The 14,909-nt window shown below is 55.4% G+C and overlaps 1 protein-coding gene across 14 annotated transcripts in view; it reads left to right on the top strand.

The window, feature by feature from the left end:
* The window catches only part of NCOR2 (nuclear receptor corepressor 2), a 222,326-nt gene that overhangs the window by 121,707 nt on the left and 85,710 nt on the right, over window positions 1-14,909 (top strand). For all 14 annotated transcript variants that reach the window (XM_032198747.1, XM_032198746.1, XM_032198739.1 and 11 more), the window contains exons 8-9: window positions 2,817-2,869; window positions 13,048-13,114. In XM_032198747.1, the coding sequence (XP_032054638.1) occupies window positions 2,817-2,869; window positions 13,048-13,114 (120 nt within the window). The remainder of the gene's footprint in view (window positions 1-2,816; window positions 2,870-13,047; window positions 13,115-14,909) is intronic.

Here is a 14,909-nt window from a genome sequence, read left to right as displayed (position 1 = left end):
CTGTGTCTTCGGGGGAGTTTGGGAGCTGGGCCAGAGCCCAGAGCAAACTTTCCTCTGTCTCTCCATCCTGTTCCTCGATGGGGAGGGGAAACCTCTGCTGAGCAAACCCTGCCAGCCCCTCGTTGTGCTCTGTGTGCATCGCACAGGGTGTCTCCATCTGCCTGCCCAGCGAGGGACCCTTCCCAGCACCCAGGTCCTGCCAACAGCATCAGGTGGAAGAAGGGATTTTGAGAGCGATCCAGGATAGGACAAGTAGGGACTTACCCAGGGGTTTGGGGCTGTGTCATGGATTTCCCCTCGGTTGGAAGCTGCTGGGTGCTGGCCCAGCTCTGGTAGGAAACTCTTAGCTCCTGACTTGAGTCTTTTAAACAGCTTTTGGGCTACGAGATCTGCGCTGAAATTTGTGTCCTTGGGAGCTGAGCATCGTAAGGAAGCAGCTCCTGTTGGTTTCCTTCCCAGCTGCTTGTTGCTTTGAACCTACAAGCACCAGCCCTGCATTTTTTGCCTTAAGAGGTCTGATTCGTGTTTGATTCTCTTTGGAGGATCCTCATTTCTGTGCTCTGCATGTTTTAGACATGCAGATTTGCACCCCAAGCCCTTTGCCCATTAGCGGTGCTTTTCCAACCTGTCTGATGGGCTTCTGGGTGCCCTTACACCTCCTCCCAGGGCCCCAGCATCAGCCCCAGCTGATGCAGGATGCACTGGGGAGCCCAGTGGTCGTGACCTACACCAGGGCTGAGCTCCCTGGCTGTGAAATCACCCCCTGCACTGGGACCGGGGGCACCTGGCAGCACGGAGCCCCCCGGGGATGTGTGTGCTGCAGTGGTGGAGCAGCCAGGGCCCTGAGGCTGAGGTTTTGTAGTAGCTGGTGAACGTGAGCATCCCCGTGTTATCCCTGCCGTGTAGCTGAGACCATTTTAAAATGACCCCGTGTTTCCCCTAGGGAGAAATTTCATTGAGACTTGCGCTCTGAATGCTGCAGTGACCAGAAAGCAATCGAGGGCTTCCATTCTGTTTTATTTTTAAAGAGCTTTCAGTAAATCCACGGATTTCCCAGTCACGGCTTGCCTGGCGATTTTGTTTTTCCTAAATGTCATCCCCAGAGGAACGTGGTACGCATTGCTTCCCGTGCAGCAGTGCCGTGCACGTTGTGAGCGTGTCCCCGTGCCATCCAACCCCTCAGGTTTGCTTTTGCTTACTCGTTTAGGAAGTTGTCATTCTGGGCAGGTTGCGGACAGCTCAGAGGAAGGAAGGATGGTGCCTCTCGCTCCTCTTTTTAGCATTTAGTTTTTTTAGCATTTAGTTACGGGGTAGGTAAAACTCGTCTCCTGGCTCGCTGGGCTGAGTCCCGGTGCTGGGCAGTCAGAAATCTCCTCGAGGTGGTCTTGTTGTGTGGAACTTGGCTTTGGATCCCAGTCTCCTATTGCTGAATGGCGCAAGTGCTGCGTGCAGGGGCTGCCCGTTAACACCCGGGTTCCCTGCTCGTGTCCCAGATAAGGAGCAGTGGAAATAATTCAGCAGCCTCCGGTGAGCTGAGCAGCATCAGGGCATCGGTGACATCCCATGTGCACGGGAGTCTTCTAACCCAGACAGAAACCAAAACACGGCTGCCTCCCCTTCTCTCAGAGGAGATTCACACCTTGTCACGTGCCAGCCTGTTTGCTTTGTTTGTCAGCACTGAGGCAAGAAAGGTGCTTCATTTACCAGCACTTCCAGTTCCTGCAGCCCTCCTGAGAAGCAGTGGCTGGTCAGGGCTGCCCCGTGGCTCCTCGAGTTGAGCCATGGACGGGATGCTCCAGAGCCATGGCTCCATTTCTGACTAAGAAGCAGGTGCAGACCTGCCTCTCGTGAGCTGCGTCTGTGTCCCTCTGAGCTTTCCAAGTGAGAAGTGCCCAGCCCTGAGAGCATTCCTGATAAATACCCCCGGGGAGGAGACCCCACTGGGCACACACCTCCTCCTGGGGCTTGTCCCCTCTCCTGGTGCACGGTGTCCGGGTGTGTTGTTCTGGCAGCCGTGCAGAGTGCCAAATGCCCCACTGTGCCTTCAGGGCCATGCTGGTTCCTCTCCCCACCTCTCCCTGCACCTGAGGGATCACTTGTGCCTCCCCAGCAAAGAGGGACGCGTCCAAGGGGAGCCAAAAAAAAGAAGCTGGCGACCTGCTGGTGCCAAGACGCAGCAGCGATGGGCTGCAGGGGGTGGCTCTCCCTACACCTCTCACTCCTCTGTGCAAATCACGCGCAGCACCACTGTCCACACGGGTGCCGGGGGGCTGCGGGGACGTGCCCAGCTGCCCTCCCACCCCTTGCACTGCTGGAAACCCCAGGGGCTCAGCCTCATCCTGCCTCCTGTCCCTGCTGGTGGCTCTGCGGGGAGCTCAGGCGTGCTGCTGCCGCCGCGTAGACATAACAAGGCGCAGCGCACGGGCTGGCTCTGCCCGCTCCCCGGGCCCCCCTTTCCCCTTCGCCTCCCCCGTGTCGTCTGTTCGGAGGCGCCCAGCAGCCAGGCAGCGCGCCGGGCCGTGTTTTACAGGCATTACGTAGCAAAACGCTTCCAGCTCGGGCGCTGCCTGCCCTCCCACGGGCTGCGCCGGGATGCGCGGGGACTCGGCGGCGCTGCCGGCAGCCAGCTCCCTCCGGCAGGGGACACGGGGGGCACGGGGACGAGGACGGGGCCGGGCGGTGCTGCGGGTGCTGCTGTCCCTTTGCGCCCAGGCTGGTGAGGCTGCGGGGGGGGACGGGAGGCAGTTGCAGCCAGGATTAAGTTTCTAAATGTCAGGCTGTACCATTTATGCCTTCATTTTTCTTCTTTATTTCAGCCGTTATACAACCAGCCTTCAGACACCAGGCAATACCATGAAAACATTAAAATGTAAGTACGGGGCAATAAAGGCTCTTCTAAATGTCAGGTTGTGCGCTAGGCTGCGGCGGGGGATGCTCGCTCGCTCCCAGACCCCGTCCGTACCTTCCCAGTGCTGCTGCCTCGCCGCTCGGGGTGCCCGAAGCACGACCCATCTCTGGGAGCTGAGACGGATGCTGAAGGTGCCGGTTGATTTTCCTGGGGGTGGTGGCAGCAAATCCTGGCTCCTCTCTCAGGGCTTTCCTGCAGGGCTCTCACCCTGGCTGCAGGGGGCTGGGGGCCACATCCCCGTGGTGCTGCAGCTCTGCCCTCCCCGGTGCCACGCTCGGGGGTGGCTCTGCCGTGTGGGTGACAGTGGTGTCCAAGGGCATTTGGGAAGGAGACGAGCTGTGTGGTGCTTTATTATTTTATTTTATTTTTTTGTCTCGTTTCACGCATGCCGAAGTACGAAATCAGCTGCCAGCGTGCGCGTGTGTGTGTTTGCATGCGGGGAAGCTGAAGTGAAATGAGAAGTTGCAATTACAATTAGATTTTCCTGAAGCACCTCTTGAATGTCTAATAACAACTGGTTATTTCAGAGATACTCACTGAGACTTAGCAATCATGTAATTTATGACTTATCACCTCAATACATGATTTAATCATCAACTTGCATTTAATAACCACAACGACTTCCTGAACACAGAAGAAATATAACAGATAATGAGAATAGTGATAATTGTGATTATTGTTGGAAATTTGAATAGGCAAACCAGATCTGAAACTTTTATCTGGCTTGAATGAAGCGATGATTGCTGTGAGCGGGCTGCTCGGCGCTGCCTGCAGCAAGTCTATTTCGGTACGGGCTCGGTCAGCTGCTGATAATCATCTTTAATAATCTATTAACAAAAGTTAATAATCTTCTGCTTTTCAGCAGTATGTTAATTGGTGCCAGGGGAATTACAGGGAAAGAGTTAATGGGCTCCTGCTGTTGTGCTCTGCTGCCGGGGCTCAGGGGAGCGCGTCAGGCGCTGGCGGTGTTTAAATGCTGCTGTCCCCAAGCACCGGGGGAAGGAGGAGGCAGCAAACGTGCCTTTGGCACTGCGTTTACCCCAGTTGGAGCTCGGCAGATGTTGCCAGGAGCCTTGGGCAAGGGCTGCCCAGGATTTTGGTGCATGCGGTGGGCAGATGTGTGCCCTGCGCACCGGCTGCCTCCCACAGGGCGCCGCGCTCAGGTGTGCTCTGCTAGCTGTGGAGATGTGAAACAGCAAAGGGAATCAGAGCCACCCCCTCAAGCTTTTACTGATTCAAGCCGTGAATTACAAAGCAGTGCTGATTATACCCTTGGGAGAAGAGACGATGCCTGGCGCGGGGTCTGTGCTCACCGCGAGCCTGCAGCCCCCTGCTCTCACACCTGGGTTTGGCTCTTGGTTCGGGGGGTTTACGGCTGATGAACCATTCTGTGCAGCGTTGGTGCTGGCCCGGGGACGTGCCCTTCACACTGCAGGCTGTGACCCACCCCAGGCACTTGAGGCATGTGGATGCCACCATCTGCCAGGGTCCCCCGATCTCCCCTCCTCTTGAAGCTCTCCATCACCAGCCGGGCGCTGGAGGTGGCGATTTCAAGCTGCCGGCTAGCTTTGTCCACAGAAGAACAAATTAATAGCAGATCCAGCTACTTCACCCACTCTCCGTTCCCTTGCCAGTATTTGTAGTTTCGGGATGATGTTTTCCTGCGATTTAAATGATTTCCTGTCCTTTGTTACCGCGTGGAAGATGGGCACAAGCAGGAGGGGACGGTGACTGCGCAGGGCAGGAGTGAAGCTGGTGATGGGACGCGAAGTGTTGTGGGAGCAGCTTCCAGCACCTCCCCAGCAGGCTGTCCTCTCCTCTTGGTGTGTAGGAAGGGAAGGTCGTCCCAGCCCTGCCGTGGGCTCCCCTCCCTCATGGCCGTAGCGGTGATAAACCAAGGCGAGGTTGAAAACCAAGGTGAGGTTGAAGCAGGGAGCCCTGGGGTTAATGTTCTGGGTGATTAATGCTGCAAAAGCATGGGAAGGAAACCACACGTTTTAATGAAAAGCCACCATCTCCTCCTTCCAGAAACCTTGCAATTAGCTGTCTTCAGCTGGTTATTGATGCCAGCCGGGCGCATTTACATATCTAGGTCAGGGAAAGGCCCTCAAGCTATCCAGGCTCCAGATGCTTGCTGCTTTTGACCGTGGGCCTGTCTCAGAGGTCATGGGGTTTGGATTTTATTGTGCTGCCTGCAGAGAAGTGCGGGGAGATCGGTGAGTCCTGTCCTCCCACCTCTTGTGTCCTTGCTGCACGGTAGAGGATGTTTGGGTGCCTGAGGGCCAGGCACAAAATCGAGGTCTCAGCAGTTGCAGTGAGCAGACGCTTCACGGTTGTGTGCCCAAGGTGAGGAGGTGTTAAACTTGTGCATCCTGACCAAATCCCACCCACAGCCTCCTTGTGGGCATTTCTGCTCCCTGGCTTGGTGTGGCTTCTCCCCAGGAGCCCACGAGGGGCATGGAGGTAGCAGCCCGGTGCCTTGCAGCACCAGGGGGGAGCCGCCAGGGCACCGCAGGCTGCGCTTTGCTGGGCTGGAATGGTTCTGCTGGTGCAGGTTCTTCTGAACAACCTCACCGTAAGCAGGTTTAGCCGTGATGAAAAAGCCTTTTGGCACCTTGCTGGGTGATTCTGTCCCCGAGACCTCACCGTTTGCTGACTCTGTTGCCCTAAAAATAAACGGATCCCATGGGAGGTGGGTTCGGAGCCTCCTACCTGGCCACGCAAGGACGATCAGGCTGCTTCTACTCACAGATGCCTTTTTTTTTCCCCCCCCAGCTTTTCCTAGGGTGATTTTTTTTTTTTCTCAGTTGAATGTTTGCAAGCGTCAGTGGGAAGGCATTTGAATATCACAAAGCCAGAATTCCTCGATTTCTCTGCAGCGATACTCTGCGCGTTGCAACACTGCTTTAATTCCTCCTGCTTGTTTGCTTTGCTTTTCAGCGGGGATGAGTCACTTCTGCTCGCAGAGCTGACTGGGGAGTTACGGGAAGATTTCCTGCTCTTCCTCAAACGTTCCCGGTCTCTTCTTTTCCGCGGAGTTTTATGGCCTGTCTCCTATTCAGTGCAGTTAAAATTAATTTCATGCCCCAGTTCATCCCAGTGTCTGCAGTTTCAGAAGCTTTTAAGTCCTGTTTGACTGCCTCGCTGTGCTCTGCTACCCGCCTGCTCGGGTCCCTCCGGTTCACCTGCGAGCGCAGGCTTCCGGCAAGCGTGCTTAATTTTGCATGCTACAGCTGCTGCGGGACCCAAGGCACAGCCGAGGGCTTTGTGCCGAGGAGCTGACCTACCTGGGGCAGGACACGGGCCTTGGTGCCCGCAGTACCTGCTTCCTTGGAGGGAAACGCTCAGCCTCTCTCTCGTCAAGCACAGAGAGCATTGAAGTGCTCTTACACCGACGGGGATGGCGTGAGCTTGTTCCCAGAGCTAGCTTGGCCCACGCTCATGCACATTATGAATTTCCCAGCTTTGCGGTGTGCCAACTGGAGGCTGCTTGATGGATTCTGCAGCAGGTCAGGGGATGCGGAGACTTCTCGTGGTTTGTTTTTTGTTTTTTTTTGTTTTTTTTTAAACCTTGCTGAAATACAGGACGCCTAATTGTGCTCCAGTTCAGCACCACCGCATCTGTTCTGTGCCTCGTCCTGTTGGTGTTTTGCCAGCTGGTGGATGTGCAGGGTGAGAGCTGCTCTTCCTACCCAGCTTTGGTAGGGTCGCTGCGTGTTCTCCAGGCTCCTGGCCCCGAAGGCTTTAACCTTCGTTCTGCCAAGTGTCTGAGCAAAGGCGTGGCGTGCACACGAGCAGGATCAATTACCTGCTGTCCTCCTGGAGAGAGATTCTCCGAGGGGGCCTTCGCCTCCGCTGCAGTGGATTCCGACTCGGTCAGCCGTGAAGAGCAGCCCGGTAGGACTCTCCTCCCCCTTCTCGAGGCAGTCATGGTGAAATCGCAGGCTGTGGGGTTTGTGTTGGAAAGCAAAACGTGAGCTTCTGAGCCCGGAAAAAGCACCCCAGAGGAAAACTGAAAAGCCCAGGGTAAGCACGTGCAAGGTGCTGCTTACAGAGCTTGCTTTAAGCCCTCTTTGCAAGGGCTTCTCCTTGCTGCTGTGCTGCAGTTCAGAAATCCTGGGCTGAAAGCAGGCAGCGTTCCCACGAGATGCCCGCAGAGGTGTCTGAGTTTACATTTAGCACAAAACTGATCAAGAGCTTTGTGTGCTTCTGATTTTCTTGCATGTCGAGATGCAGCGGCAGCCCAGCTGTGTGTACTGTTAGCCCGTTTGTGTTGCTGTCTGCAGCTGATGGCTTTTCTTGGGGGGAAATGTGCGGAACGGAAATCTTTCATCTGGATGTTCGGAGAGGTTTAGGGGCTTCTGAATACCTTTTTCTTTTTGAGCTGCCTCTCCCCCTTTTTCCCCAAAGCAGAACAGCTTTCTTCTGAAAATCTGCTGCTAACTACAGCTTTCCAAATCACTTGTCACTCTGGCAAATATAAGTCATCTTTTCATTACTGCCTGTTTAGGGGGTTTAGTAGCAATGGATTGCCTCTAAATTCATAGTAAAAGCCTGACATGTAACACAAATGCTCTTCCAAACCCTGCAATTACTAATGCATTCTCTTTCAGCTCTTTTTATTAGAGCTTGTAGACATTTTCCTCATTAGAAATTCACCTAGCAGCTCCCCGCTCATCCCATTCAAGGTTTCTCATCTCTTTTATTCTCTATTTGCACGTACCAGGGCAGAAGCATTTCCTTGTGATGAATTTCTAAAGGACGCAGCCACCCTGCAGCCTTCTGCTTGTTGCTCTTGCCAGTCCATGGTTCTCTTGCATGGACTATCCTGAAATGCTTGGGCTTCAAGGGGAGGCAAAGGCATCAAATGTGTCCAACCCATGTCCAGAAGTGCTTCTGCACTCGCTTGGGTTTGTCTCCTGTTGGTCCTAAGCTCCTAGGCACTAAAGAGGCAGGGCATGAATTTCCAACCTGATGTTCAATGCCATGGCCGTGGCTGTACCCGCTGCCCAAGGGAGGCATTTGGGCATCTCGCTGGGAGCATCTTCACGAGGGGGTGGCACCGCAGGGACCCGCCAGGCTGTGTCACCAAGGCGCCCCCTCCTCAGAGCACAGCGGTCTCACTGCCCTCGGAGCTGCCAGGTGAATCACCAGCACCAACTTTTTCACACGTGGATGAATTACGGTGATGACTTCGGGCCTTCAAAGCCGAACGCATCGTGGGCCTGCAGGACGTGATTTAGGAAGCTGGCAGACCTCTGGATGGCTTCTTTCTCTGACTAGTTTCTAGGCACAGCTGCAGCTTGCTGGCTGCATGACCGGCTGCCTCCTCAGCGGCATCAGGGTGCTCTTGGTTTAGCCCATCGAAATGCTCCAAGGCGAATTAACTGAAGATCTGCTTCGCTTTTCTTCCCCAGAAAGAGCTCCTGAATGTTGCAAGAAAGCTCTGAACAGTTCGTTTTCCAGGAACGTGACCTGCCTGTGGGCTAACAGGTGACACTGCATCGCTGCGCCCTGGCCATTTCAGAGCGAGGGAATGACTGAGCGCAGCCACCCGTGGAAGGGACATCCTGCTCCCTGCCCTCTCGGCAGGGCTCAGCACCCTGCTGCCACCATTAGGGCTTGTCACCCCGCTCCCAGCGTTGCCCCCAGGGACACAGACATCTCGACATCTCTACGTGTGCCCGCGCTGCTCCCTTGTCTGGGTTAACCTTGGAGCGTTCTTGCTGTGCTCTGCGGGTCCCGTGATTTAAGATCTGCAGTCTCACTGGCAATGCTTTGTTTGGGTCGAGTTGCCAGGAGGCTTCTCCGTTTCCGGCCCCGCACGATAAATCTCACCGTACAATGGGTTTGCCAGCTGCTGGCGGCCTCCTTCCCGTCGCTCTTTGCAGGCTTGATCCCGACTCTGTTTGCACTGGCTGGCTGATGAAAGACGTCCCTGGGTAATTAAATACCCGTGATTAGTTATGATCAAATAGCAGACTTCCTTTCATCTCCTCTCGCCCTGGCCCAAGGTCTCCTGGGCAGGTGTGCTGCAGTTCGTGGGCCCTTTGTGTCCTCGGCAGTCTCACCCCGGCGCCTCGGCAGCGCCCGCGCGCACCTCCGCCGGCACCGACGCGCATGTGGCTGCGCACATCCTTACGAGGCTGCAACCCCCAGAAGGCTCGCAGCCAAGTAATTCATGAGGACCCGAGCCAAGTGACTCAGAAGTCAGAGTTACAGTTTCTCTCCTTGACTGGCCCCATTGTGAAAGCCAAAAAAACAAAAGCAACCTCGCGCCAAGGCCGTTAAGGTGGAAGCGGCGGCTTCCACAGGGCTCCCGGCTTTGCTTAGGGGGGGAGAGGAGATGGGCTTTTTGTTGGGCACTTGGTGGGCTGGAGGTCGGCTCTGAGAACCCTGCTGAGGTGTGGGACCCACCAGCGAGGTCAGCGGGGCCGTGGGACGAGGAAGAGTTACGTAAGGACGTGCAGTCCTTGAGGCACACCCCAAATTACAGATACCCGAATCTCGCTTCCTGCACCGGTGGCGGGTGACGCTCGAGCAGCACGCTCCCAGTTTGGTTTAACTGGTTGAGCCTCTGGTTCCTTCTGGCCCTGCTGCTCGTGGGGAGGTGCTGGGGACTGGTGGGACCAGGGTTCTTGCTGGGCTCATCCAGCTTGCACTCAGCCTCCGAATTGGGCGGTTTGCCTCCAGAGCTGCTGCCACCCTGGGCATGGAAACAAACGGGCCCCGGTGTGAAATATCCCAAATCACCCACAGCCTCCATGGCAGGCTGGGCTTTCTGTTCCCGGCAGGGATGGAAGGGGATTTATCGCTGCTTGAGCTCACCAGCAGCGGGGACCAAGATCCTTGGGGAGCTGGGAGAGCACTCTGAGAGCAGCAGCAGCAGCTCCGGGCTAGCGGGGAGAGCAGAAACACTGATGTTTGTGAGACAAGTTCACAGAAGGGAGCTGCATCGAGGGCTGTCACGTACAAAGACGTGGATGTGCCACCTGGCAGCCCCAAAACCCAGCTTGCCAGCGGGCTGTGTCCGTCCTAGCCTGGTTCCTTCTGCCGCAGCAGCTGCACACGGGACAGGGACCGAGTGCTTCAGCCTGCCCTGGTGTGTGTGACGTGGGTGTCTTGTGCAGCACAGCAGTACTTGAAACTGCCCACAAGAGTCACTGTTGCTTTATCTAAGGAGCCTCCCTTCCCTCTGCCTGCGGACTGCGTGGTTTCTCCAAGCCAGCCAGGTCTCCAGATGCGATGCTTTTCTTCCACACTGGCAAGCCTCAGGCGGGGATTTGGAAGGATTCAGGCATCCGCTGAGGATGATGAAGGAAGGTTGGCACGCTGCAAGAACGACCTTTCCGACAGGCTGCTCCATGCTGGTTGTGTCTGTGCAGGGCTATCAGCAGACAGCCTTTACCTTCCCTGGCTGTGCCGCAGGAATTTTCTTTCCCCGTTTGATTCGCCCGGGGAGCACAGCGTGTGCTTCGGAGCCGTGTGGCCTGAATTAACCTCCCTGCAAATGGTTTCTAAGTAACAGCAGCACATGTAGCAAGATAAACTGTGAAGCCTATTTATATTTACCGAGATTTTATTAACCTTTAAGAGGTTGACCTTATGCAAGAAAAAAAAAAAAAGATAAAGTGGCAAAAACATTTCGGGTACTTAGCAGAGGGTGGTTGTTGTTTTTAATCACTCCTTGATTGTTTCAGCCTTGGCAGGGGTAAACATCCACGGGCGTTCAAGGCATTCCCCATTTTTACAGCTGCAGAGCCATTAAATCTTTGCCTCTATTAGCACTCCCAAGGTCAGCCATGATGCAAAACTCAAGGCAATGCATCAGCTGTGTACGAGCTCCTGATTTTCTTCCCTTACTCTCCTGCCTGCTGCAGGCTCCTGCGGCGGATCCAGCAGCGGTGTCAAAGTCCCACACCGCTCCTGGGCGTCGCCTGGGCTGGCACGTGAAGGGCAGGAATTGATTTGGCTGTGCTGGCCCTTCCAGGGCCAAATCCTTCCCCTACAACCCATTGCTGTGCTTCGCTTGTGCTGGTGGGGTGAGGAGGAAAGGGGCGAGCAGTTTGCTGGGTGGGTTTGTTCTGTTGTGTGTGGGCATGACGTGCAGCATGGGGCTGCGCACCATGGGGAGCAGCGCTGGGCTCTGTGCTGAGCACCAAGGGCTTTAAAAGTGGTGGGGTTGCTGTAATAGTCACAAAAACAGGTAAAAGAGCGTTACAAGCCAGGCACCTTTTAGTTTGCCTTTTGGTTGTCAATTTTTTCATGCTTCAGGCTGTTTTAGTACCCAGAGTTGACAGGAGCCCAGGAGGGAGGCACATCTCAGGAGTCAGCCCAGGGCTGTGCCCAAGTTACCGCCAGGAGCATCGCTCCAGCAGAGTTTCCATCAGAGTTGGAATAAACAAGCAAACAATGGGAATGTGTCTTTTGGGCACGGTCTCCTGTTGGAGCTTTCTCACGCAGAACTAAAGCCTTGGAACCAAATCCATCAGCCGGGTCCCAGCAGAAGGGCCAGCTGCCCGCTGCGGCACCGCGCAGCGCTGGAGCCAGAGGAGAAATCTCGCCGGGCACAACAGGACACGGGAGCATGCAAGGAGCCAGGGGAGGAGAGCCTGCGGGTGCCTCAGTTTCCCTAAGTGTTTAGGGCAAGTGATTGCCGTTCTCCCAGAGCTCAGCAGTGAGGTTTCGCTCAGCCCCTCGCCTGCCAAGCCGCTCTGCGGCTCCTCGGAGGATGGTGCCGCCCAGACAGAGACAAAAGACAGTGGCATTGTGCGATCCAGCAGGGAGAAGCAGCCCTTGGCAGTGATATTTGTTAATATGCCTAATGAGGTGGCCTCTGATCTTTGCAGTGCAGCCTGGAGCAACAGTGGGTCCTTTGTAAGCGTACCGGCGAAAAAGAGCAGAGGCAGAACGTGCCCGTCTGAGGGTTTATTAGCTTTCCCCCCCCCCGATGATCAATGCCCCTTTGATTTCTGAAATGGAATGGGAGGACGAGGTTTGCTATCCAAGCCCTTGCTCAACAGATCGTGGAGGCTGTGTTTAGGGATGTAGGGGGAGAGGAGGGTGCTTTTTGTTCCCAGCCAGGGAGGGAACTGAGGGGTCGGTGAGGGTGTGTTTTCGTTGTGCTAAATCCTGCACAACGTGCCTGCGTGATGCTGCTAAGCTCCTGGCCAGTAATTACACGCTGCAGCTCTGCCTCTAATCCGGAGGAAAGACTTCAGGAAACTCCTTTGTCCCCGCTCCCTACCTTTAACCTAGAGATTTTATTGCTGTGACTGTAACAGGAACAACTGCACCAGCTCAGCTCTCGGTTTCGTGCAGCCTCTCGGAGCTCCTGCAGCTTCTCCAGCACCTCGCTGCTTCGGTGGGTGTTTCTCTTCTGCAAGAGCGTTTCGTGCTAACTTGAAAAAGCAGAAAGAAGAAGAAACCGAGGAGGTGTCTGGGCAGACGCCGGCTCGGTTGTGGTCGTAGCGGCTGGTTTCTCTCTTGAGGTCACACTTCTGCAAGTGGCCGGACTTTCCTGGCTGGTTTGTTTGCAGCTTTGTTAGGCACGGCTCCAAGAAAGCAAGAGGTCAGGAGATACGAGCTGCCAGCACTGCTGCAACCCGGCCTCCCTATCAGCACGGTGGTGCCCGGGGTGAATAACCCTGGGGTGTGTGTGTGTGTCTGTGTTGCTTCGCCGATGCCCCGTTAGCCTTTGTAAGCTCATGCACAGGAGGAAGCAGGAGGGAAAAGTTGTTTTCCTGAGGTCGAGGCAGGGAGAAGGCATCGCCCTCATGTCCCAGCCTTCGTGCCCCTGCCCTGGGTGGCGTGCGACGGCCACCAGGTGCTGTTGGGACTCTGATCCGTGCTGAGCGCACGGTAACTGGTAGCAGAATTGGGATTTTATGAGCTTAGCTCTCAACCTTGGTCCTGGTTTCGCCAGCAGATGTGGTCGGTGCTCCTCGTGTTCGAGAGTTTGTTGATCTTTCCATAAAGCTGGCGCAAGGTCCCCAGATAACCGCGCTCGCTGCTCTGACGTTGGTTTGGCTCCAAGCTAAGGTGGAAGCGGCTTTGTGACCTCCTGGGTGAGCTGGGAGTGCCAGGCGTCGAATTTTAGCCCACTCATTAACCAGATCTCATTTTTTTTTCTCTTGCAGAAACCAGGCAATGCGGAAAAAGTTAATTTTGTACTTTAAGAGGAGAAATCATGCTCGCAAGCAGTGGGTAAGTGATTCCTGCGTACCCTGCTTTATGAGTATAAAGCAGCGTAATTCAGTATGTCAGAAAGGAAAGGGATTTTTCCAGCAGAGACCCGCTGAGCACTTTGTCTGCTGCTTTGTCTGTTTCCTTGCCATGGCATCTCTGATGCTAACAGCAACTCGGATGTACAGGAGAGGTCCCCGGCCCTGCTGTGTGCAGCACCTCCCTCCACGAGCACCCCGCGCGGAGCACGCACACGGGGTTGGCTCCATCACGGGGGAGCACAGCGATCTCAGAGTGACTTTTCCTAGGGTAAATGTCTGTTTTGTGAGTAACTGAACCCTGAGAGATTGGTGAAAGAAGCTGGCTCCGCTTCTGATAAACGCTCTGGAGGCTGAGCTGCCTCTGGTCACCGAGCGATGTTCTAGGAATTTGTGGTTCAGAACAAAACCAGGCCCTGGGCAGGTCATTTCTGGACAGCCTTGCCTGCAAGATCGCTTCCAGCATCCTTCCAGGAGGGGGTTTTTGGTTGTGTCAGGGGGAAGGTGGGTGTTGGTAGGAGACTTCAGAGCGCTGTTCCAGGGCCCTAGCAATTAGAGGAGAAAGTTCAAGTGGGATTTACAGAATTGCTGCTTTCGGTGCTGCCGGTTGCCTGCTGCCAGCGGGAGCTGGAAGCCGAAAGCAGCTGGCTGGTTGTGCTGCACGAAGGAGGGGAAATGCCAGAAGCAACCAACGACCCTAACTGGGAAGTGCGAGGTGGATTTTGCGGTGTCTCGCTGTTTCCAAGCACGGAGAGTGATTCAGCTCGCCACGCAGAGCTTTGGGTTCACCTGCCAGGTGCCAGCACCGCTTCCCGATGTGTGTCTGTGCTGGGTCAGACTCAGGTATCAGCATCAGGGTCTGGAGGTGCAAATGCTGCGGGTTGGAGGATTTCCTTTGGTGCTGGTTTCTCCAGCACCGCTCCGGGACCTCTCCTGCCACAGCTGACGGCTTCTGCAGCGGTGGGCAGAGGGTCGGTGTCCCCTTCCTCGGGGCAGAGCTGGCTGTCCTTTACTGCAACCAGAAGGGAACCAAACGGGAGCTGTGCTGAAGCTGGACTGAGGCTGTTGTGAATATCAAGGAGCTGGGGGGAAAGGTTTAGTTAGGCTGCAGGAGCACGGTTCCTGAAATACAGCCTGCAGTCAAGTCGCCTGTCATGCAAAATAGGTGAATTTCTGCCAGCCAGTTTATTCAGTGTCCTTGAAAGGGGATTTTTCAGTTTAGGGAAGCGTTTTGCCTATTCTACAAAACAGGCAACAGAAGGTTGCTGAATTTGCAGAGCGCACACATTTGCTGATGCTGTTTGCAGAACGGGTGTGCTTAGCTATTTTTCTGCCTATTTTGTAGCGGGCCCTATTTTTAGCAAAGCCCATCGACGTGCCAGCCTTCCTCGCTGGCTCTTGCCCTTGCTGCTGCCTTGCCACTGCCCGGGGCCAGCTGGAGCAGGGGCTGAGCACACCTTTGGGTTCGGCCACGAGAGCCCCCTCAGAGGAGCCCGCAGGGATTCCTCCTGCTCCACCAGGGTCGGCGCAGCAAAAGCTTTTTATTTCCTACCAAAGAGGTGATGCTGCAGTGAGAGCAGGGCAAAGGGAGCCCTTCTGGCCACAGAAGGTTTATCTCCGTCAAGCGGGGAAGTCGAACAGTGGGGCTGGTGCAGGATTGGAGCAGCTCCTCCTGCCACCCTCGCTCTTCTCCTCCCCACCGAGGAGCTGCGGGCGCGTGGGCTGCGGGAGGGCTTGGCGCAGCCTGCAGCCTGCCTTCAGCTGCTACGGCAGCGTTA

This window comes from Aythya fuligula, chromosome 17, assembly GCF_009819795.1.
Source record: "Aythya fuligula isolate bAytFul2 chromosome 17, bAytFul2.pri, whole genome shotgun sequence".
In the NCBI taxonomy this organism is placed as follows: domain Eukaryota; kingdom Metazoa; phylum Chordata; class Aves; order Anseriformes; family Anatidae; genus Aythya; species Aythya fuligula.
This window is presented reverse-complemented; position numbering and strand designations above follow the sequence as displayed.